Raw genomic sequence first — 25,185 nt, 5'->3', positions numbered from 1 at the left:
CTTCCTGTACACATTAATTGATTTGATTTGCTTACTTTATTTTTTGTCTATTAGATTGTAAGCTCTTTGAGCAGGGACTGTCTTTCTTCTATGTTTGTGCAGCGCTACGTATGCCTTGTAGCACTATAGAAATGCTAAATAGTAGTAGTATGACAGTGCTTATGTTCTTATATGTATGTATATGCCAGTAGAAGTCAACCTTTACATGCTGGCACCAGCTAAATTAGACCCAGATATTCAGTACCAGGTGCTATCTGGACACCAGCACTGAATATTCAGGTGTTTGGTGGTGCCCAGAAGCTATGCAGGTTAAGTCGATATTCAGCACCTTAGTTGCATAGTTAACCAAGTATAGTTAGCACTGTTTTTTTAAATGCAGTCCAACATGTTCAATTAGTTATGCAAGCACGCACGGCTACTGAATATTAGCGGAGTCTGGATAACTCCTGGCCTGTGCGGGCTCCACCCTGGCACTAACCTAAAAGTGTCAGGGCAGTTACAGAAGACATTCAGCTGCACTGTTTGGTTAAGTACTGCTGGATATCTGCTCCTGTGACCAGCCAGCCCCTGATTCAACCAGGCAAAATACCTGTTAAAAAACACTTTCAATATTGACCCCCATAGTTTCTCCTGCAGCTTCCTCTGTGTGAAATCTTTGATTTTGCTCTCTCTCTGCTAGGTGCTTCTCTGCTTCCATTTCTCCAATATTGTACTGCATGCAAGAGTTTGGTATCTTTGTGTTTCCACTTCAATTTTTGTTTGCATTTTTCTCTTTCTAGCCTGTGGACACTTATTCTGTATTTGGTGAGGGTCTGATTTTTCTGAAGTGAAATATTCAGCTGTGCTCCCTGTTTCCTGTTCCTTGCCTATTGCCTGGAAGGGGGAGGGGACTAAGCATAACACTGTATTCTGCTGCCTGCAATCCAGGGCTTTGGTTTTCAGAGAGTCCTGCAGGAGCCTCCTGTGTCCATGTCCATTCCTATCTTTAGAGACATTTGACTTCACCTGGCCTGAGGTGTATCCTTTGGACCAAAGGCGCCCTTCCACAGTGCTCGGAGGGGAAAAACCATTGACAGCTGGGGTTGGGGTCGGGGACACAGTCTTGGCCAGGACTCCAGCAGCCTCAATCCATCTCGAGCCTCCCCAAGGTTCTGCTGCAGCAGGGGCTCGTGCCATTGCTCATCCCCCTCCACCTGCACCTGAGCGGCGCGTGCCTCCTCGAGGACTGCATCCAGCAGCGCGTGCCATTCCTCTTTCTCCTCTGCCTCTGTTTAGCGGCGCGTGCCTCCTGTGAGAGTGAGGACTGCATCCAGCACGCTCTCTGGGTAGCACCTGCCGGCGCGCGCCATTCCTCCTCCTCCTCCAGCGCGTGTCTTCGCTCCCGGTCCCCCTCTGCACATGGATCCGCGGGGCCTCTGTCTGCTCGTCGGCTTCCTCCTACTGGGGTCCCTGCCCGGGCTGGCAGCCCTCCTCAGGCGGCACCACATCGCAGCCGTGACGGTGGACTGGCGTTACGGGATCCCGGAGGAGCACAGGTAACTCAGAGGGGTTTGGGAGGACGGACTGTCTTTTCTCCTTTGACGACCAGGGACTAGTGTTTCTGCTGACGCGTGATTGCAAAGCACGATTTTGAGAAATCCGAAGTTTGTTTTGAAGTACAGACGGGATTTACTGTGGCTTTTCGGGATTCGGAAACTGCTTTTTCTTTTACTACTACTACTTATCACTTCTATAGCGCTACAGGGCATACGCAGCGCTATACACCATACATGAACAGACAGTCCCTGCTTAAAGAGCTCACAATCTAAATATGGAATGTTGCTAGTGGAATAGCAACATTCCATGTAGAATCTCCAATAGTAGCAACAGAATCTCCAATACTAGCAACATTCCATGTAGAATCTCAAGTAATAGCAACATTCTAGAATCTCAAATAGAAACAACATTCCATGTTCCACTGCACTAATCACTAGGCTACTCCTCCACTACCAACATTCCATGTAGAAGCCTGCCCTTGCAGATCAGCAACGCGGCCGCGCAGGCTTCTGTTTCTGTGAGAAATATGCAATCTGTCCCTAAAATCGAGTGTAGTACCGGAAGACTGGAGGGTAGCCAATGTTACTCCGATTTTTAAGAAGGGTTCCAGAGGAGATCCGGGAAATTATAGACCGGTGAGTCTGACGTCGGTGCCGGGCAAGATGGTGGAGGCTATTATTAAGAATAAAATTGCAGAGCATATACAAAAACATGGACTGATGAGACAAAGTCAGCACGGATTTAGTGAAGGGAAGTCTTGCCTCACCAATCTAATGCATTTTTTTGAGGGGGTAAGCAAACATGTGGACAATGGGGAGCCGGTTGATATTGTATATCTGGATTTTCAGAAGGCGTTTGACAAAGTGCCGCACGAAAGACTCCTGAAGAAATTGCAGAGACATGGAATCGGAGGTAGGGTATTATTATGGATTAAGAACTGGTTGAAAGATAGGAAGCAGAGAGTAGGATTGCGTGGCCAGTATTCTCAGTGGAGGAGGGTAGTTAGTGGGGTCCCGCAGGGGTCTGTGCTGGGTCCGTTGCTTTTTAATGTATTTATAAATGACCTAGAGATGGGAATAACTAGTGAGGTAATTAAATTCGCCGATGACACAAAATTATTCAGGGTCGTCAAGTCGCAGGAGGAATGTGAACGATTACAGGAGGACCTTGCGAGACTGGGAGAATGGGCGTGCAAGTGGCAGATGAAGTTCAATGTTGACAAGTGCAAAGTGATGCATGTGGGTAAGAGGAACCCGAATTATAGCTACGTCTTGCAAGGTTCCGCGTTAGGAGTTACGGATCAAGAAAGGGATCTGGGTGTCGTCGTCGATGATACGCTGAAACCTTCTGCTCAGTGTGCTGCTGCGGCTAGGAAAGCGAATAGAATGTTGGGTGTTATTAGGAAGGGTATGGAGTCCAGGTGTGCGGATGTTATAATGCCGTTGTATCGCTCCATGGTGCGACCGCACCTGGAGTATTGTGTTCAGTACTGGTCTCCGTATCTCAAAAAAGATATAGTAGAATTGGAAAAGGTACAGCGAAGGGCGACGAAAATGATAGTGGGGATGGGACGACTTTCCTATGAAGAGAGGCTGAGAAGGCCAGGGCTTTTCAGCTTGGAGAAGAGACGGCTGAGGGGAGATATGATAGAAGTGTATAAAATAATGAGTGGAATGGATCGGGTGGATGTGAAGCGACTGTTCACGCTATCCAAAAATACTAGGACTAGAGGGCATGAGTTGAAGCTACAGTGTGGTAAATTTAAAACGAATCGGAGAAAATTTTTCTTCACCCAACGTGTAATTAGACTCTGGAATTCGTTGCCGGAGAACGTGGTACGGGCGGTTAGCTTGACGGAGTTTAAAAAGGGGTTAGATAGATTACTAAAGGACAAGTCCATAGACCGCTATTAAATGGACTTGGAAAAATTCCGCATTTTTAGGTATAACTTGTCTGGAATGTTTTTACGTTTGGGGAGCGTGCCAGGTGCCCTTGACCTGGATTGGCCACTGTCGGTGACAGGATGCTGGGCTAGATGGACCTTTGGTCTTTCCCAGTATGGCACTACTTATGTACTTATGTACTTATGAGTCTGACGTCCTGCACGTATGTGACTCACAGAAACAGAAGCCTGCGCGGCCGCATTGCTAATCTGCAAGGGCAGGCTTCTTCATTACTACTACTACTACTTATCACTTCTGTAGCGCTACAAGGCATACGCAGCGCTGTACACCATACATGAACAGACAGTTTCTGCTGAAAGAGCTTTCAATCTAAGTAAGACAGGTAAACAGACAGAACAATTAAGAGGTAAGGGGAATAAAGAGGTGGGGTACAGGGCAAGTAAGTAGTGGTTAGGAGTCAAAAGCAGTGTTAAAGAGGTGGGCTTTTAGTCTGGACTTGAAAACGGCCAAAGACGTACAGGCTCAGGAAGTCTATTCCAGGCATGGGGTGCAGCGAGATAAAAGGAATGGAGTCTGGAATTACCAGTAGAGGAGAAGGGGACAGACAGGAGAGATTTATCTACAGAGCGAAGTACACGAGGGGGGGGGGGGGCGTAGGGAGAGAGAAGAGTGGAGAGGTACTGGGGAGCAGCAGAATGAATGCACTTATAGGTCAGCAAGAGAAGTTTTTATTCTTGTCCTGTCAATTGAGAGTGTTGCATTAGCAAAGATTAGCAAAAGATTTTACCATAGGAATCCAGCTGGGTAACCGAGTGGTTGAAGAATTTGTATAACCGCTAGACGAGACTGACGGGATCGCATCCAACCATGTGCTTAATCCGTTTATTTATTGAGGGGCTGGCCTTTTTAGTAAGACACGTAGGCACCTACGTGTGCGTTAAATTAGACCTATAGCCCGGCCCCAGGGGGTAATTCTAATTTTGACACACAACAGAAAATAATTACTCTTTTCTACCATGTTGCACTAACCAGGAGGTAATCGGTAATGTACGCTTGCTGACAATTACCGCCCGGTTAACGCGTGAGACCTTACTGCTAAGTCAGTGGGTGGTGGTAAGGTCTCAGGCTCAAAATGGATGCACGCTGATTTTTATTTTGCCACACATCCATTTTCTGCAAAAACGCTGAAAAATGGACCTGTGTGCATCCAATATACGCGCAGGCCATTTTTCATTGCGCCTTAGTAAAAGGGCCCATCATTTTATTTATTTATTTATTACATTTGTACCCCACACTTTCCCATTCATAGCAGGTTCAATGCAGCTTACGTGGAGGGGCATAATTGAACGAAAACGTCTATCTCCATGGGCATTTATCTCCGAGAACGGGTCAGTGAAGGGGCGGACTGAACCGTATTTTCGGAAAAAATAGACATCCATGTTTTATTCGACAATTTGTGAGCTGGGCGTTTTTGTTTTTCAGCGATAATGGAAAATGAAAGCGCCCAGCTCAAAAACGAATAAATCCAAGGCATTTGTTCGTGGGAGGGGCCAGGATTCGTAGTGCACTGGTCCCCCTCACATGCCAGGACACCAACCGGGCACCCTAGGGGGCACTTTTACAAAAACAAAAAAAAAGGTAAAAGAGCTCCCAGGTGCATAGCACCCTTCCCTTGTGTGTTGAGCCCCCCAAATCCCCCTCAAATCCCACTGCCCACAAGTCTACACCATTACTATAGCCCTAAGGGGTGAAGGGGGGCACCTACATGTGGGTACAGTGGGTTTGGGGGGCGGTTTGGAGGGCTCCAGCACAAGTGTAACATGTGGGGGGGGGATGGGCCTGGGTCCACCTGCCTGAAGTCCACTGCACCCCCTAATAACTGCTCCAGTGACCTGCATACTGCTGCCAGGGAGGTGGGTATGACCTTTGAGGGTGAAAATAAAAAGTTGTGAAACATCATTTTTTTGTGGTGGGAGGGGGTTAGTGACCACTGGAGGAGTCAGGGGAGGTCATCCCCGATTCCCTCTGGTGGTAATCTGGTCATTTAGGGCACTTTTGGGGGCCTTATTCGTGAAAAAACGGGGTCCAGGAAAAGTGCCCTAAATTCTAGCTACAAACGCATACTTTTTTTCCATTATCGGCGAAAGGCGCCCATCTCTGTATGGGTGATAACCATGCCCCAGTCCCGCCTTCACCACGCCCCCGTCAACTTTGTACGCTTCCCCGATGGAGTGCAGTTGAAAACGTCCAAGTTCGGCTTTCGATTATACCGCGTTATTCGTTTTTGTGAGATAAACGTCCATCTCCCGATTTAGGTCGGAACTTGGACGTTTTTCTCGTTCAATTATAAGCAGGATAGTAGTAGAATTACAAAGTATAATGCAGAGAAAAACAAGCTAAGCTTAGCAGAGTAATGGGGATGTGTGGATAGGTAATAATATAAGGGAGAGTGGGTAGAGGAGGTAGGAGGAGGTGCTAGTTTTAGGTTAAGTTGGGATAGGGTGAGGATAAGCATAGGGAAAAATTGGAGGAGGCATGGTCTGAGTTCCAGCCGTTGTCACAGGAACAGGTGATGAATAGGTGGGTTCGTAGGGTTAGGTTGTGGCGTTTGGATAAGCTTCCTTGAATAGATGGGTTTTCAGGGATTTTTCTGAAGGGTAGGTAGTTTTTAATAGAACGAATGGATCTGGGTAGGGCGTTCCAGAGTTGACTGCCTTTAAAGGAGAAGTTGGAATCATACGAAATGATCATCCATCAAAATGATCCTTCTGTTCACAAAGAAAAGCCCACACCTCCACCACCTCACTGATCATATCTCATTAGGCACTGTGGCCTGAAGCCAGACCCTCCAAACCTTTCTGCCCAGGGAATGGTGTACAGCGCTGCATATGCCTTGTAGTGCTATAGACATGATAAGTAGATAGATGGAGGAGTGGCCTAGTGGTTAGGGTGGTGAACTTTGGTCCTGGGGAACTGAGGTCGATTCCCACTGCAGGCACAGGCAGCTCCTTGTGACTCTGAGCAAGTCACTTAACCCTCCATTGCCCCATGTAAGCCGCATTGAGCCTGCCATGAGTGGGAAAGCACGGGGTACAAATGTAACAAAAATAAAATAGATACTATTGGAGATTCTACATGGAATGTTGCTACTAGTGGAGATTCTACATGGAATGTTGCTATTCCACTAGCAAACATTCCATGTAGAAGGCTGCGCAGGCTTCTGTTTCTGTGAGTCTGACGTGCAGGACGTCAGACTCACAGAAGCAGAAGCCTGCGTGGCCACATTGGTGATCTGCAAGGGCCGACTTCTACATGGAATGTTGCGAGTGGAATAGCAACATTCCATGTAGAATCTCAAATAGTAGCAACAGTGGAGGAGTTGCCTAGTGGTTAGGGTGGTGGACTTTGGTCCTGGGGAACTGAGGAACTGCGTTCAATTCCTGCTTCAGGCACAGCTCCTTGTGACTCTGGGCAAGTCACTTAACCCTCCATTGCCCCAGGTACAAATCAGTACCTGTATATGTAGCCGCATTGAGCCTGCCATGAGTGGGAAAGCGCAGGGTACAAATGTAATAAAAAATGGGAGCAAAGGGGGATGCAGAGCATCTATCTTGTTCAGCCCTCTGTGATGCCCAGTGATTTTCAGTCAAACTCCTGGGCATCATAGGCTTGTGGTAACTTCTAGCCCTGGATGAACTTGGAACCTGATTAAGACTGATCACCATTTTTATAAGAAAAGATTTTTGCACATATTCTCCTGCACTGTAAATTTCTCAATCTACACTTCCCCAGCTGTAAAGGACTAAAATACAAGCTGATACACGCCACCACCTTCTCTTACTTGAGCACGCAGTTATGGAATGCATTACCTACAGCCCTGAAAACTATTGACAAAATAATTAACTTTTCGCAAATCTCTGAAGACACATCTCTTCAACAAGGCCTACAAAGAGAACCCATAGCCTTACAAAACTACCTCACCAACCCATCCAGTTATTTTGAAGTTCACAGTCTATACTAACCTGCCTAACATCTTCCTTCTCTCTTCTCTTATTCAGTCTTTGTACAATATTAACTGTATCTGATAACCTGGAATGACTATGTCATAACAAAACTCTGTAAGCCACATTGAGCCTGCAAATGGGTGGGAAAATGTGGGATACAAATGCAATAAATAAATAAAATAAATAAATAAATAAATATAGTTAAGTGCACAGTTTGTCATGATAAATTACTGCGAATCTGTTAGTAAAAAGTAGTAGAAATCAGGGACCAAGAAAGTGGTATAAAATTGTATAAATAAAGTGACAAATATGTGGATGGTGTTTTTTTTTCTTTTGTAGCAACAACAGCTTTAAATATTTGTCTTAAAAGCTTGTTTTGAACTCATTTTGGAAAGACATTTTGAGAAAAATATCAAATGAAAATGAGAGTTTCTGCACATTTAAAAAAGTGAAAGCAAGGGTACTACTAAATGTCAAATTATTTGCAGTCTTCTACTTAGGAAATGTACAACTGAGCAGATGGACAACCTGGTTTTTTTTTTTAGCAAGAAAATGCATGAAAACAGGATGTTTACATGTCTGCCTTGAGTTATTCACTATTAAAAAAAAAAAAAATATATATATATATATATATATATCAAACATATAAATGGCAAGTGACCGTACTCACTTGCAAATACGCAGTACAGACTTCCCTCTCTGACCCGCCCTCGCGTCAAGATGTCATGATGTCAGAGGGCGGAACAGAGAGGGAAACGGAGTCGAATTGTCGGACGCCACTGCTGCCGCCTGGAAAGGAACATCGCGCGAAACAACCTCCACCTTCCCCCCCATCCATGCCGCCGCTCCCGCCCCCCTCGTATCGGGCCCCCTGCACTGACAGCACCTCTCACCGTGTGGAAGCGCTGCAGGCAGCAGCAGAGCGATATGCTGCTGCCTGTAGCGCTTTCACACGGAAGTGAGAGGCGCTGTCAGGTCAGTGCAGGGGGCCCGGCATGGAGGGGGGAGGGAGCGGTGGCCATGAGGGTAGCCAGACATGGGGGGAGGACAGGGGGGAGAGGCCATGGTTGCTGGACTTGGGGTGAGAGCAGGGCACAGAGGAGGGTTGCTGGACATGGGGGGAGGGGGAAGGCCAAGGGAAAGAGGAGGGTTGCTGGATATGGGGGGGGGGGGGGGGGAGGATTGGTGGACGGGGTGAGGCCAGGGGAGAGAGGAGGGCTGCAATACTTGCCCGTTTTTACGGGCTTAACGGCTAGTATATGTATATTCTGTTCTTGTTAGTTACCTCGTTTTAATGCTTTCTCTGTGATTTTGTTCACTCCTATTAATTTGAAAACTAATGACATATCACTTTAAGAGATTTTTTGCTGTTCCGGCCTGTGCAGAGGGCACTGGAATTTGTTTACAGAGTCAAAAATCGAACTTAACAAAATATAGAGTGTGCATGGTGTATGTGACTGGAGGGGGAGGGGAATGGAGAGCCAGTATTTCATCTCTTGCTGATGGGGTCAAGAAGAAGCAACTGAGAGAGTAACTGGGATATTTGCTCTGCTAAGATAAAAATAACATTTTAATAAATCCCAGTATTGAAAATAAAGACACGTAGAGGAGCATTTTTGAAAAGTCATCTAAGTCTGAATTGGAACATTTTGCCACTAACATTTAAAAAAAAAAACCCTGTCCATCTGATAGCCATTTTCCGAACAGGAAAAACATCCTGTTTCCTGTTTGAAAATGGACTATGAGATAGATGTCTTAGCCTGAAAAGTCTAAAAAGAAGAGCCATTTTTGAAAGTGAAATGTCCAACGTTTGGATGCCAAGAAAGCAGGCACAAAAATGTCTATCTGGCATCATTTTGAGAGAAATGACCACACAGACATCCCTGCGGAGCAGAGAGACAGCCTAGTGGGCAGTGCAGTGGACTTTAAACAAGGGTACCCAGGTACACTGTCTACCATAACAACTGTATGATGCATTGTGAGCCCTCCAGGAGCAGAAAAAGGGACGTATTGTACCTAACTATACACCACTACAATCACCTTCCTACCTGCAGGTGTCTCTTATATTTAGGTTGATTCTGGAGGGCTCACAATTTTCACCACAAATGTACTAGGTAGAGTGAGATTGGAACCTGGGTCCCCTTGTGCACATTCCTGCACTGACCACTAGACAAATCCTGCTTGCTGTTCTGTTGGTTGTGTCCATAATACTTGCAGCTGTCAGACAGCCTGGTATCCACTGTCACTTTCACTTCTTAGGGGGTGGGTGGGAGGAGGTCAGTGACTACTGGGGGATTAATCCTTCCAGTACCTGGTCAGTCAAAGCATCTTTTCGGAACCTGGATGTGATTGAAACAAGTCTAAACAAAAACGTCTTTCTTTTTTTGCCTTGGATGTTTCTTCCTGTTCTCTTATCACTGAAAGATGTCCAACTTTTCAGTCCGCCCTAGTCCCGCCCTTGTCATGCCTCCAACATAAACCCCTTGCTATATGGACAAACTCAGTGAAAAACATCCCAGTTCTGCGTTTTTGAAAATCATGATTTAGACATTTTCGTCAGATGGATATTTTTGTGTCCATTTTGATAAATGAGTGTCTAGTCTGCTACTGTTTGACTAGTGACCTCTAGTTCATGCGTTTTCAGGGCATTGTGCTGCTATAGGTATGAATCTGTGTCTGATAATGATTTTTTTTCCAGCATATTTTAAAATCTCCCTGATTTTCATTAGGGGCATATACATTTAGCAAAGTGAATACTTCAGCACGGATTGTTGGTTTGTGTGGTGTCCCAGTACCCGTTAAAGTGACCAGTGATATACATAAGTTGGAAAAGGACAAATAACATTGGAGTCAACAAAAACCGAGCATAAGTGTCTTTGCAAGTTGAGATATCATCACGTAGCGGGTTAAGGCCCGCCGAAGATTGAACTTGCGGATAATTAGTAGACCAGCTCAGTATAATTAACGACTGAATAGGTCGGATTGAATGACTATGAGCCATCACTATTGAAGTGGTACAATAAGGGTTGAATTACGGTTCCATGGTATCCCTGCAAAATATGAGAGTGATTTGTAAATGTATGTGATGTTTATGTGGTGTTATATTATACGTACATTATATTATATTATACATACACTAGTAAAAAAAGGCCCGTTTCTGACACAAATGAAACGGGCGCTAGCAAGGTTTTCCTTGGATTGTGTATGTTTGAGAGAGTGTATGTGAGAGTGACTATGTGTGAGAGAGAGAATGAATGTGCGAGTGTGCGTGTGTGAGAGAGAGAGTGAGTCTGGGTGCAAGTGTGTCTGTGAGAGAGTGTGTGTGTGTGACAGAGATACCTCCCCCCCCCCTCTCTGGTGTCAGCCCCCCCCCCCCTCACTCTCTCTGGTGTGTGAGCGTTACTGTGCAGGACCCTGAGCTCTGGCTGTGCTTCAAGGAACTGACCAATCCTATTTAATAGAATGCAACTCGAACATTCTGAAGCCGAGAAACCTCGTGTGGTTGGTCACTTCTGCTTGTGACGAACCCGGAAGTACGTGATGTCAATTCAGGAGATGGATACAGAGAACAGGAATGCCTCAGCCATGCAGTCAGCTTCAGAATGTTGGAGGTGCGTTTTATTATATAGGATTATCTCATACAGAAGTACACAGCTATGGAACGCACTACCCACAGCCCTGAAAACCATAGACAATCTAACTAACTTTCGCAAATCCTTGAAGACACATCTCTTCAACAAAGCCTACAAAATGAACCCTTAACGACACAAATCACCACCCAACTCATTCAAGTATCAAAATGCAATTCCTACACCACCCTATCTAACACCTACTTCTCTAATTCCTCATATATCTTCTGCTTATACTAATTGTATACAAGATCCTGTCATGACTATGTCATAACTACACTCTGTAAGCCATATTGAGCCTGCAAATAGGTGGGATAATGTGGGGTACAAATGTAATAAATAATAATAATAATAATATTTAAAAAATTGTATTTTGATAATTGGAGTACATGTGGTATTTAAATTACAGTATTGTACTCTGATTTAAAACAATATTCCCCGGTATTTGTTATATTGTGGCCATATTTGGCAGCCACAATAGGTAGAATAACTTAGTCTGGTCTGACTTTAACTGGCCAGCGCTGAATATCAGCTTGGCCGGTTAAAGTTGGACTGGCCAAAATTAAATCCTGAAAAAACTTCAAACCGCCCAGAACACGGCAGCCAGACTTATCTTTGGTAAGTCGCGATTTGAGAGTGCAACACCTCTCCGCGAAAAGCTCCGTTGGCTCCCTATTACTGAACGAATATATTTCAGTTGCCTTATGCTGATTCACAAGATTGTTTATGGAGAATCTCCAGGTTACAACTACAATCTGATTGACCCTCCAGCTAGAAACGGCTCAAACTCTTCTCGAACTTATCTCAACTTACATCTCCCCAATTGCAAAGGAATTTAAGTACAAAACATATTACGCAGCCAACTTTGGAATGCCTTACCAAAATCCATTCGTATAGTCAATGACCATCTAACTTTCAGGAAGCTGCTAAAAACTTACCTCTTCAAGCAAGCCTACACTAATGACCTGACTTAAATTCCCTATTTAATCCTTTCTAGCATATTCCTCTTCCTACCCCTCCCTATACATTCTCCCATACTAAACAACACGTGGAGGAGTGGCCTAGTGGTTAGGGTGGTGGACTTTGGTCCTGGGGAACTGAGGAACTGAGTTCGATTCCCACTTCAGGCACAGGCAGTTCCTTGTGACTCTGGGCAAGTCACTTAACCCTCCATTGCCCCATGTAAGCCGCATTGAGCCTGCCATGAGTGGGAAGCGTGGGGTACAAATGTAACAAAAATAAAATAGATACTATTGGAGATTCCACATGGAATGTTGCTACTATTGGAGATTCTAGATGGAATGTTGCTATTCCACTAGCAACATTCCATGTAGAAGGCTGCGTAGGCTTCTGTTTCTGTGAGTCTGACGTCCTGCATGTACGTGCAGGATGTCAGACTCACAGAAGCTTGCGCGGCCACATTGGTGATCTGCAAGGGCCGACTTCTACATGGAATGTTGCTAGTGGAATAGCAACATTCCATGTAGAATCTCCAATAGTAGGAACAGTGGAGGAGTGGCCTAGTGGTTAGGGTAGTGGACTTTGGTCCTGAGGAACTGAGTTTGATTCCCACTTCAGGCACAGGCAGTTCCTTGTGACTCTGGGCAAGTCACTTAACCCTCCATTGTCCCACGTAAGCTGCATTGAGCCTGGCATGAGTGGGAAAGTGCGGGGTACAAATGTAACAAAAATAAAAAATTATCCTCCTCCTTACCCATCTTACCTATCCACATCCAACAACCACCTCTTTATTTACTATATTACAGCTGTATCCATCCTATATTACTTTGTTAACTGTTGTACTATGTACAACATGCAGTCTGTTAAGCCCGTCCTCCACACTTACTTCTGAAGTTCCTGCACCTGGAGGGTGAGAATTGCTCTGGCTCTGAAGGGCATCGAGTACGACCAGGTTCCTGTCAATCTCATTAAGGATGGGGGCAGCAGCTCTTCAGTGACTTTACTATGTAAGCCGCATTGAACCTGCTAATGAGTGGGAAAGTGCGGGGTATAAGCGTTACAAATAATAATAATAAACCGGATATTCAATGCTGGTCACCAGAAATGGCCCAGCATTGAATATCCAGGTTTAGCGCAGACTGCGGAAGACAGCCCGACTATCCCCTGCGGTATGAATATCGGGTGGAAAGTGATTTAAAAGGCAGGAGAGGCTGCTGGCCATTCAAATCACTTGTCCAGGGCTAACTGTGGATATTCAGAAGCAGTTAACCAGATGGTGCCATTGAACAGCTGTAGTCAGCAGAGCTAATTTGTGGGCGGTCCGGGGTGGAGTCGGCGTTTATGTGGTTCAGTGCCGATATTGACTACTTAACTGCATAAGGGGGTGAATTCTCTATGTGGCTCCAAAAGAATCGGCACTGAAAAAAGTGTTTATTCTATAAATTGCGCTTAAAGTTAGAAATGGTCTATAGAATAGCGCTTAGGCACTGGGGTGACATGTAAATTTAGGTGTCGCCATTTGCACCAACGAAAATGTGGTGCAAATGACTGAGCCTAAATTAACGTGCGCTGGCCCATTTACGCATGTAACTCAAAACCATGGCTACGCTCTGCTCTGAAACGCCCATGACCCTCCTATTTCCATGTCCCATTTTTTGAGGGGTTGCATGTAAAATTTAGGCACAGATCCTGCACCTAAATTTACGCACGTGCATAAGAATTAAATCTAATTAATGCCAATAATTGTTTGTTATTCAATTAAATTCTACATGCAAATTGGAAGTGCGCTCAAATTTGCATGCGGAATTTTTGGTGGCTTTTATAGAAATTGCATAAAATGCAGTCCCATCTTTATGCAGTATACCTTATGCAGTCAAGTGTTGAATATCACTCTTCACAACTTAAGAGGCCCTTTTACGAAGCGGTGGTAAGCCCAAAGCGGGCTTACCGCATGCCATTACAGGACAGCTGCCAGCCCAGTGTGGCTGCCGGCAGTAGTTCCGACTTGAGCGCTCATCGTGTCTGGGGAAAAAAAATAAAAACCCTGGAAATGGTTAGTGTGACGGTAATCAGGCATTGCCGCGCGCTGCCTGGTTACTGCCGGGTTACCACAGGAGTCCTTATTGCCACCTAAATGTGTGATGGAATTGCCATGTGATAAGAGCTATCTTACTAAGTGGCATTTTCTGGGGGGGGGGGGGGGGGGGCTTTTTACCTGCTGCAGTAAATAGGGCCCTAGCGCATGGGAAAACGGCCCCCATTGCAGGGCCCTATTTCCCGCAGCTTGGTAAAAGGACCCCTAAGTTAACTAACTGCATATGCCAGAACATGGCTCAGCATTGATCTCAGGTTAAAGCCATCACTGGCTAGAAAACTGCTGACCATCGCTACCTGAATATTGACCCTTAATTTGACAGGTTTAATAGAGTGTGTGAATATTGCTGGAGCCCTTTTGCATAGGCGAGGCTCTAGGTTGACTCTGTTGAGTGGAGGAGTGGCCTAGTGGTTAGGGTGGTGGACTTTGGTCCTGAGGAACTGAGTTCGATTCCCACTTCAGGCACAGGCAGCTCCTTGTGATTCTGGGCAAGTCACTTAACCCTCCATTGCCCCATGTAAGCCGCATTGAGCCTGCCATGAGTGGGAAAGCGCGGGGTACAAATGTAACAAAAAAAAATGTATGGCTAATTGGCTAGCATCCAAGCTCATCTGTTCTAAATCATCTCTAAGAGCTGTCTTTGTGCATGCCATCTTTAGTTTCATATTTCTGATTTTCCTGTTGCAGTTCAGACACCTTGTTCAAGAAACTCGTATACAGAGAGTATGAAGCTGGCTTTGAGAAAGAAAAGCCAACCTCTGAGTTCTCTGGTAAGCATAAATTAGTCTATTGGATTTACATAAATACATAAATGTTGCCATACTGGGACAGACCGAAGGTCCATCAAGTCCAGCATCCTCTTTCCAACAGTGGCTAATCCAGGTTTCAAGTACCTGGCAAGATCCCAAAACAGTACAATACATTTTATGCTGCTTATCCTAGAAATAAGCAGTGGATTTTCCCCAAGCCCATCTTAATAATGGCTTATGGACTTTTCTTTTAGGAAGATATCCAAACCTTTTTTAACCCCTGCTAAGCTAAGTGCTTTTACCACATTCTCTGGCAACAAATTCCAGAGTTTAATTACACATTGAGTGAAGAAATATTTTCTCTGATTTGTTTTAAATTTACTACTTTGTAGCTTCATTGCGTGCCCCTTAGGCTTATTATTTTTCGTAGGAGTAAACAAGTAACATAGTAAAGTGATTCATGTCTACCCGTTCCACTCCATTTATTATTTTATAGACATCTATCAAATCTCCCCTCAGACGTCTTTTCTCCAAGTGAAGAGCCCTAGACACTTTAGTCTTTCCTCATAGGGAAAAGACAATAACATAAGATACATTTTCCTTTGCTAGAAAGCAGTGACTTGAACTAATAACAATAGTGCCCTGAAAACTAACTGCCCCTCCCCCAGTATTCAGCCTATGGTAGTCAGTTCCATGGGTTTTTTTATACCCAAATTTTCAGCACCTTATCCAGATGCTGACTTGTTTCTCCAGTGTAGCACCCTTCAGTGTAAAAAATGCAACGAAGGGTGCTACATTGGAGAAAAAAGTCAGATGCTAAAGAAGAGATTTAATTTACATAGACACCTTTTGAAAAATGCTAGTACCAACAGGGATGTCACCTCTGTGGGGCAGCACTTCACAGAACATTACAGAACATTGTACCAGTGATTTTATGGTAAGAATCCTGAAAGGGAACTTTACAACAATACAGGAACGTAAGACCTTTGAAGTCAGAATGATTAAATATTTTGACACCTAGCAAACAGGACTTAACAAAGATCTGGGTTTTCTAGCCCCATTATAAACCAGAAAATTGTACTGCTTTGTCACCCTCTTATCTCCATGCATATCTTCCTGTCCCTCATCCACCCAGCTCTCCCTGTCTCTCATCTAACCCACCCTCATCCTGTTAGACTGTCACTGAAATGCTTTGATGTTTCGCTTATATATAGTGTCATCTACCAACATTTGCTTATTTCCGATGTGATGAAGAAGGGCTACTTTCGAAAGCTAATCAAAAAAATGTATTAAGTTATGTCCAATAAAAAAGGTATCATCTTACTTTCTTTTCCATGTTTTATTTTGTTTTATTTCTATTGATTACCTTTAAAAGTGGACTAACACGGCTACCATATCTCTCTGCTCAAAGAGTACAGTAAATCCACTGCTTGTTGCTCACCTCTATAGGCAGTGGTTTTTCTAAGTCGACGTGATTAATAATGATTTATTATTAACCGTGCAGGCTTCTTTTTAAAGCCAAGTATGCTCACTGTCACGATCCCATCTTTCAGTAACAAATTCTACAATGATTTCAGTTTTCTCTAGGGAATATAAAGCTAGTAGGACGCTTTCCTGTCCAGCAAAGAGCATCATGAAAAAAAAAATATTCCTTTGAATAATATATAGAGGTCATGCTTTCTTCTCTGTATTCTTGGTTCTCAATAGGTATTCTTGGACCAACACTACGTGCTGAAGTGGGAGACACGCTGGAGGTTACTTTTAAGAACATGGTTGATAAGCCTCTTACCATTCACCCACAAGGAATTGCTTATGGCAAGCGGTCTGAAGGTAAGTTTTCTGCTTGGAACTTTGGAAAATTGTAGTAATCTACTCTCAAAATATTACTAACAAAGCAGAAACCAATATTCCTAAATTTGTCCCCTATTTTCAGTTTAATTTAGGCACCTAAAAGGCCCATTTTAGATGTCATTGGGGGAGATGGGAAGGTGGAATGACAACAGCTGATTGGAACATAGTCGGTTCAGGTAGATCTGAGTCCTGGGCTTTGATGGTGGACTCCGTCTGACCTCCATGGTGGCATGGTGGCAGTAACATGACATTTTCACAAGTACATGCAATATTCTTTCCCTCTTGACTATCTGCATAAAAGCATTAAGTGCAAAAATATGTAGCTATTTTTACAACAGAAATATCATGTTTTCAAGTTGAAATCTAACATGTTTAAAAATTGAGCCAAACATCATATGGTGAGGACAATTGTAAAAACCATTTACGGCGGTAATTTTATAAGAGACCTGAATGTGCATTCATCCAAGGATGCACACATGCTACAAGTGCATGTTCTGACATGTACTTTTACACAACTCTGTGCATAGGCGTTCCAGCGACATAGTTTGGGTGGAGCTATGGTGGAGTTATGATGTATGTATTTACTTTTAAAAATACTCACGTGCACGCATAGAGTACATGCACACAGTCACACCTTTGGAGCTGGTGTTAGTTTGTAGAAGAGGATCTACAATCAAATGAAGGAGCAGAAGCAAAGAGTAACCAGGATGGTCCGTAGGCATAAAAAAACCTTTAATTGATAATTGCATCTCATGCGGTCTCAATTGGATCTAGGTGAGCGCTATATATAGAATTTAGGGGATAGTGTATAGGCAGTCTGTAAGAATACTCAGTGCCTCTGAATATCCTAGTCAGCAGGTGCTGTTATCCCTATAAGAGCTCTTGAATATTGACCTGGACATTTTTACTTGTAAACATGCTATTCTCTTCTCTCAGTCATCCACACCAAAGAGCAGGTGCTAATCATTCAGGTAGTTTCAATGTGTACGGTTCAGAATGTTCAAGGGCCTCTTACCCAGTGGCGTACCAAGGGAGGGGCGGTGGGGGTGGTCCGCCCCGGGTGCACGCCGCTGGGGGGGTGCCGCGCACCTCTCGGCTCTTCATTTTCATGCTCCCTTTGCCCCGGAACAGGTTACTTCCTGTTCCGGGGCAGAGGGAGCATGAAAACGAAGAGCTGGCAGGCGCGCGGCACCCCCCCCCCCCCAGCGGCGTGCACCCGGGGGATCAGGGGTTCTTTCGCGGGGGGGGGGGGGGCGTCACGCTGTTCCGGGGGGGCGCTGCACCCGGGGGGCGGGGCGCATCAGCGATCCGCGCCGGGTGTCAGCCCCCCTAGGAACGCCACTGCTCTTACCTTAGGAAATCGAGGTAGAATATGCACATTAAAACCACATGCATAATTTGGCCTGTTTGAAAATTGCCTCCTCTGTCAGAACTATACACTGAAGCAAGCGATAATTCCACTTGCCTGTGGCTTTTGTGGAAAACTTTAAACAAATATCAATGTTGAAGAAACATTGTGTTTGGAAAATCTATCAGACAGCACTTTGTTGGGAGAGAAAACACAAGTTAGCCTGCTGCTTGATAAAGGATTATCTTAACAGTTTAGGGGTCCTTCAGGGGCGTACCCAGACCTCGGCGGGAGGGGGGCCAGAGCCCAAGGTTGGGGGCACTGTTTAGCCGCCTTCCCCCGCCAGCTCCAGTCTTTGGAATGCACTTCCCCCAAGACCTTAGATATGAGACTTCCTTAGACAGTCGAAGAAGGGTCTTAAGACTCATCTCTGTGTAGATGCTTTTGGATAACTGAGGCTGAATTTTAATTCTTGTATGCAAGGTTCTGCGCCTGGTGTTGCGTGTAGAGCATACAGTCTGGAAGTTCTTCCTTCTCTTTCCTGACAGTAATTCTAATTCTGTTTTCTGCTCCTGACTTCTTTCTTTTCTTTTTTCCCCCCTTCATTTCTCTTCATTTTAGCATATTGTAATCCACTGAGAGGGTTTTCCCAATGTAAGAACATAAGAATAGCCATACTGGGTCAGACCAATGGTCCATCTAATCCAGCATCCTGCTTCCAACAATGGCCAATCCAGGTCACAAGTAGTTGACAGAATCCTAAATAGTAGCAGCATTCCGAAATCCTAATGAACAACAGGATTCCATTCTACCAATCCCAGGGACAAGCAGTGGCTTTCCCCATGTGTATCTCAATAGCAGTCTATAGACGTTTCCTCCAGGAACTTGTCCAAACCTGTTTTTTTTTTAACCAGATACACTAACTGCTGATACCTCAGAGAGAAAAGTTTTTCCCTGACTTTCATCTTTAATATTATCAACATACTAGTAAAACAGGCCCGTTTCTGACACAAATGAAACGGGCGCTAGCAAGGTTTTCCTCGGAGTGTGTATGTTTGAGAGAGAGTGAGTGTGTGTGTGAGAGAGAAAGTGTGTGTGAGAGATGGAGTGTGTATGTGAGTGAGAGAGAGAGAGACAGAGTGTGTGTGTGTTTGTGTCAGAGAGAGAGAGAGAGTGTGTGAGAGACAGAGTGTATGTGTGTGTGAGAGTGTGTGTGTGTGTGTGAGAGAGAGAGAGAGAGAGAGGGATAGAGTGTGTGTGAGAGAGAGTGTATGTGAGAGACAGAGAGTGAGTGTGTGTGTGTGTGGGGCTCCACGTTCCTTGACCCTCCTCCTTCCCTCCCTCCCTCTCCTCCCCTCCGAGTTCCAGGCCCCCCTTCTGTCCGAGGTGCAGGCCCCCTCCCTCCTCTCCTCCCTCTCTCTCTCCCCTCCGAGTTCCATGCCCCCTCCCTCTCCTCCCTAGCGTGTTCCATGCCCCCCTTTCCTCGGAGTGTGTATGTTTGAGAGAGAGTGTGTGGGTGAGAGATGGAGTGTGTATGTGAGAGAGAATGAGAGAGAGAGACAGACAGACAGAGAGTGTGTGAGAGACAGAGTGTGTGTGTGAGTCTGTGTGTGAGAGAGAGTGCATGTGAGAGACAGTGAGTGAGTGTGTGTGTGTGGGGCTCCGCGTTCCATGACCCCCCTCCTTCCCTCCCTCTCCTCCCCTCCGAGTTCCAGGCCCCCCTTCCGTCCGAGGTGCAGGCCCCCTCCCTCTCTCCCTCCCTCCCTCTCCTCTTTTCTCCTCTCCCTCTCTCTCCTCTCCTCCCTCTCTCTCTCCTCTCCGCTGCTCCCTCTCTCTCCTCCCCTCCAAGTTCCATGCCCCCCTCCCTCTCCTCCCCAGCGTGTTCCATTCACCCCTTTCCTCGGAGTGTGTATGTTTGAGAGAGAGAGTGTGTGGGTGAGAGATGGAGTGTGTATGAGAGAGAATGAGAGAGAGAGACAGACAGACAGAGTGTGTGTGTGTGTGTTTGTGTCAGAGAGAGAGAGTGTGAGTGTGAGTCTGTGTGTGAGAGAGAGTGTATGTGAGAGACAGTGAGTGTGTGTGTGTGTGAAAGTGAAGCCTTGACGCATTCGTGCGCTCTGTAAGGCTCCATCTCCTCAATTGACGTCACGTAGTTCCGGAACGTTGCAGGAATGCTTCAAGGCCTGAAGGCTTCACTTTCTCGGCTTCAGAATGTTGGAGGTGCGTTTTATTATATAGGATAGTTTCCCCTATTATCCCAAGGAGTTCTTATAAAATTTTATTCCTAGGACATAATCGGGGTAACAAATTTTAAATAAACTTGAAACTTTTTTAAGGCACTCATTGTAAGTGCACAATCACTTAAAAATGAGCACAATCAATTGTACGTGCCTTAATTCTTAGGTATTTGCATATACGAGTGATTTGCATGCACTTTAATTTTGTTGCCGCTCTGACAAATTGATTTTCATGAATGCACACACCTAGTAATAGCATAGTCTTTTAATACTGGGGGTAGAGCAACTCCGGCAGGAGATTAAAAACCTTCCCTTCTGATTAATTAATCCTCATATCCTTCTGTTTTTAGGATCACTGTATCCTGACTACACCTTTCCTTCAGAAAAGAAGGATGATGCTGTGCACCCAGGAGAAGAGTACACATACATCTGGGAGATCACCAAAGACGTCGGGCCCAAAGACGTGGACCCTGCCTGTCTCACCTACATCTACTATTCGCATGAGAACATGGTGCAGGATTTTAATGCTGGGCTGATAGGACCATTGCTCATCTGCAAAGAAGGTCAAAGTTCCAACTATTCATTTTATATATGTATATGTATATTATTTATTTATTTTTGTTACATTTGTACCCTGCGCTTTCCCACTCATGGCAGGCTCAATGCGGCTTATATGGGGCAATGGAGGGTTAAGTGACTTGCCCAGAGTCACAAGGAGCTGCCTGTGCCTGAAGTGGGAATCTGAACTCAGTTCCTCAATTCCCCAGGACCAGAGTCCACCACCCTAACCACTAGACCACTCCTCCACTGTTGCTACTATTTGAGATTCTACATGGAATGTTGCTATTCCACCAATGTGGCCGCACAGGCTTCTGCTTCTGTGAGTCTGATGTCCTGCACGTACGTGCAGGACATCAGACTCACAGAAACAGAAGCCTGCGCAGCCTTCTACATGGAATGTTGCTAGTGGAATAGCAACATTCCATGTAGAATCTCCAATAGTAGCAATATTCCATGTAGAATCTCCAATCTCCAATAGTAGCAACATTCCATATAGAATCTCCAATAGTAGCAACATTCCATGTAGAATCTCCAATAATAGCAACATTCCATGTAGAATCTCCAATAGTATCTATTTTATTTTTGTTACAGTTGTACCCTGCACTTTCCCACTCATGGCAGGGCTTACATGGAGCAATGGAGGGTTAAGTGACTTGCCCAGAGTCACAAGGAGCTGCCTGTGCCTGAAGTGGGAATCTGAACTCAGTTCCTCAGTTCCCCAGGACCAAAGTCCACCACCCGAACCACTAGGCCACTCCTCCATAGTTGGTTAGGCTTAGGGCTTAATTTGTATTAAAAAAGGAACTATGAGGAAGAGGAAGGGCAGACCAGGAGCAGGAGCAACAAGGGAAGGGGTGTTGGATTAGGAGTACTCCACATTGTTCTCTGCTCTGCTCCAGCCTCATCCCCTCCCTTCCTCTTCCCTCCAGGCTGCCTAGAAGGGAGGGACTAGAGCAGAACATTCCTACTGCTCTGTAGGCATTGGAGCCGACTCTGTGGGTGCTTGAGCAACCCCAATATTGAGAAAATCCCTTGTATGTGTCCAGGGAGGGGTTATTTCCATTGGGCTTAGCACCCCCAAAATTTTTGAAATGTTGGCTCCTATGTCTGTAGGGATGCATTCCAGGCAGTTCCTCTCCAAAATTAAGCCCTGGTTAGGCTGATAGGAGACCAAAATACCATCGTGCTGGATATTGTTCAGTGGGGCGTAGCTACGGGTGGGCCTGGGTGAGCCCACCCAGTTTAAGCGCTGAAAAATGCACAGCTGAGCAGCCACTGCCTTTCTGCCTCGCAGCAGCGCCAGCCTGCTCAGCCACCTCCCACCTGCTTTTTAACTACTTGTAACCACTCGCCTCCACCTACCCTCCTCTCCTCCTTCCTGTACACATTAATTGATTTGATTTGCTTACTTTATTTTTTGTCTATTAGATTGTAAGCTCTTTGAGCAGGGACTGTCTCTCTTCTATGTTTGTGCAGCGCTGCGTACGCCTTGTAGCGCTATAGAAATGCTAAATAGTAGTAATAGTTTTTAGTCTCTCAGGCGGCAATGGTAGCTCTTCTGAGTCTGACTTCTGGTCCGCTTGGCAAGCGCTACATAATTGCCACCCTGCGCCAATGTCTCGCCGCTGCGCCTGTGCCGCTCTGGTTTGTTAAAAATAAGCAAGCTCAGCTGTACAGCACGCACCACGCTGCACTGCCTGCTCCCCACAGTGTGCACGGCACGATGATTAGTGAGAAAAACTGAACTGTGTGTAAAGTGTGAAATAAGAGTGTTACATTTGCAAGGAGGAACTGTTGCCTTGTTTGCACTTCCCGAGAATAGTTTGGCTTCTAAGTGCCCTCTGCTGTAGTGTGTGTCTGATGTTTGCAAGGCCTTGGTTGATGTTTGGGAAGTGTACTAACTTCCTGATCAACAAAGGATAGGAATGTTAAGTTTTTCTTCAGTCTCCACTGTTGCGAAGTATCCCAATAGTTTGGATACAGGTTCTTGTATGGAGAGTGACACTTTTTAGTTCCCTATTTCTCATTGCTCTGTTACTTTGCCATGTTAAAATTCCTTTTTATGTACTCGGCTACTATATAGAAAACTGGAGGGTGAAGCACAAGATGTGGCTTCTTTTTGAAGTCAATCTCATTAGTCCATAGACTATTCGTTGCTCCAGAAAGAACAACTGACATGCAGCTAAACAGATAGATAACCCCTGGTGATACACCTGACTGTCTTTGTGGTCAGAGCCAGCGGTAGGGGGGGGGGGTGTGGGTGCATGTGTGCAAGCAGGGCAATTACCTTGAATCCCCATGCTATAGGGATCTTCTAAACCTGCTTAAATCTAAAGCAGAGGACACTTGCCCCGCCCCTTTCACATCCCCCGCCCCGCCTCTTTCATGCACTCGCCCCGCCCCTGATGCATATTCCCCTCCCCCGGTCACCCCCTCCTCCCCCCATCACCTTCCCTCCCCCGTCATCTCCACTCCCCCCCCCCCCCCCCCCCGTCACCTCCCCTCCCCTTACTCTACTATCCCTGGTGGTCTAGAGGTACCTCTTCAGGGCAGGAAAGAGCCCCCTCTTTCCTGCCCGGAGCGCTGCTGCTAGCTGCCCTGCATCCTGTGAGTCCGGCTCTCGGCGTTTCAAAATGGTCGCCGAGAGTTGAAGTCTCGCGAGGCTGCTTCAACTCTCGGCAGCTATTTTGAAACGCCGAGAGCCGGACTCACAGTATGCAGGGCAGCTAGCAGCAGCGCTCCGGGCAGGAAAGAGGGGGCTCTTTCCTGCCCCGAAGACAAAGAGGTATCTCTAGACCACCAGGGATAGGATAGTAGAGTAGAGTAGGGGAGAGGAGTCCCGCGCCCGCCAGGCAGCCCGTTTGTCCAGAAATCTGGACAAACGGGCAGGCTGGCCAAATCCGTCCGGACCCCCGGACATGTCCGGGTAAATCCGGACGTATGGTAACCCTAGGTTTGGGGCCCTCTCCCATGTTTCTGCCCTGGTCCCAGCATGTTTAGCACTGGCCCTGTCTGTGGTAGTCCTGCAGATACTGGACATAATTTTGGTGTCCTGCCTCCACAGGAAGCCTGAAAGAAGACGGATCCCAGACAATGTTCGATAGGGAATACGTGTTAATGTTTGCTGTCTTTGATGAAAGCAAAAGCTGGCGCAAGCCCCCTTCTTTAGAACGAGGATCCGTAATGTACACTATCAATGGTTACATCAACGGGACATTACCAGGTATGAAATTATTTGTACAGCCACTGCTGGTATACACAGAACAGTGCAAACTATGTCACAGGGTTATAGGTGAATACGGTAAAGTATGCTGTTGAAATCTGTTACAGTGAACTTTGTAATAAAAGGGAACAAATTCTGCAATATAAAGGGCCCTTTTACTAAACCGCGTAGGCCACCTACGCACGCCCAGCGCATGCCAATTCGGAGTTACTGCCCGGTTACCGCGTGACCTGTGCGGTAATTTCATTTTTAACGCGTGTCCACTGCGCGCGCCAGAAAATACATTTTATTTTCTGGCGCACGGTGAAAATCGGGCGGTAACTCCAACTTGATGCATGTAGGCGATTACCACATGGTTAACGCGAGAGACCTTACCGCTAAGTGAATGGCTGGCGGTAAGGTCTCAGACCCAAAATGGACGCGAACCAATTTTTATTTTGCCGCACGTCCATTTTCAGCCAACGTTTTTAAAAAAGGCATTTGAAAAATGGATCTGCGCGCGCCCAAAACCCGCGCCTACACTACCGCAGGCCATTTTTCAGCGCACCTTAGTAAAAGGACCCCTAAATTTGGTAAATTTTCATGGAAGAGAAGTTTTTGCATAAGGAATGAAACTGTAGCCCTTGTTCTATAACGTGATGTGCGTAAATTCTAAGTCGCATAGTTGGAAATGGGGGGGGGCTTGGCCATGGGCATGGAATGGGAAGGTCATGGGTGTTTCTAAAATCTGTTTGCATGGTTGTAGAATACACCTGGTCTAAGTGTAATTTAGGTGTGAGTATTTGCACCAAATTTTAATTGGCATAACTGCCCGCGATTAAATTTAGTTGCACGGACAGGCGCTCGGCATATTTTAAGCTTCAGAACTTAGTACAAGAAGAGTGCTGAGCAGACTTCTACGGTCTGTGCCCTGAGAAACGCAAGGACAAATCAAACTCTAGTATACATATAAAGTATCACATACCATGTAAAATGAGTTTATCTTGTTGGGCAGACTGGATGGACCGTACAGGTCATTTACTATGTTACTATGTTACTACACTGCAAAGAAATTTAGGCTTATTCTATAAAGTATGCCTAATAGAATA

At 45.6% G+C, this 25,185-nt stretch overlaps 1 protein-coding gene and 1 long non-coding RNA gene across 2 annotated transcripts in view; one reads left to right on the top strand and one right to left on the bottom strand.

The window, feature by feature from the left end:
• Positions 1–4,306, bottom strand: part of LOC115469508 — a 71,297-nt gene extending 66,991 nt beyond the window's left edge. The window contains exon 1 of the long non-coding RNA XR_003942022.1: positions 4,228–4,306. This is a non-coding gene — a long non-coding RNA (uncharacterized LOC115469508). The remainder of the gene's footprint in view (positions 1–4,227) is intronic.
• The window catches only part of F5 (coagulation factor V), a 154,502-nt gene continuing 130,272 nt past the window's right edge, over positions 956–25,185 (top strand). Inside the window, 5 exon segments of the mRNA XM_030202234.1 lie at positions 956–1,535; positions 14,810–14,898; positions 16,585–16,707; positions 20,664–20,876; positions 23,939–24,097. Coding sequence (XP_030058094.1) covers positions 1,399–1,535; positions 14,810–14,898; positions 16,585–16,707; positions 20,664–20,876; positions 23,939–24,097 — 721 coding nt within the window. The 5' untranslated portion in view covers positions 956–1,398.

Source organism: Microcaecilia unicolor, chromosome 4, assembly GCF_901765095.1.
Source record: "Microcaecilia unicolor chromosome 4, aMicUni1.1, whole genome shotgun sequence".
Taxonomy (NCBI): Eukaryota; Metazoa; Chordata; class Amphibia; order Gymnophiona; family Siphonopidae; genus Microcaecilia; species Microcaecilia unicolor.
The sequence above is the reverse complement of the archived record's forward strand: the minus strand, read 5'-3'. Positions and strand labels throughout refer to the sequence as shown.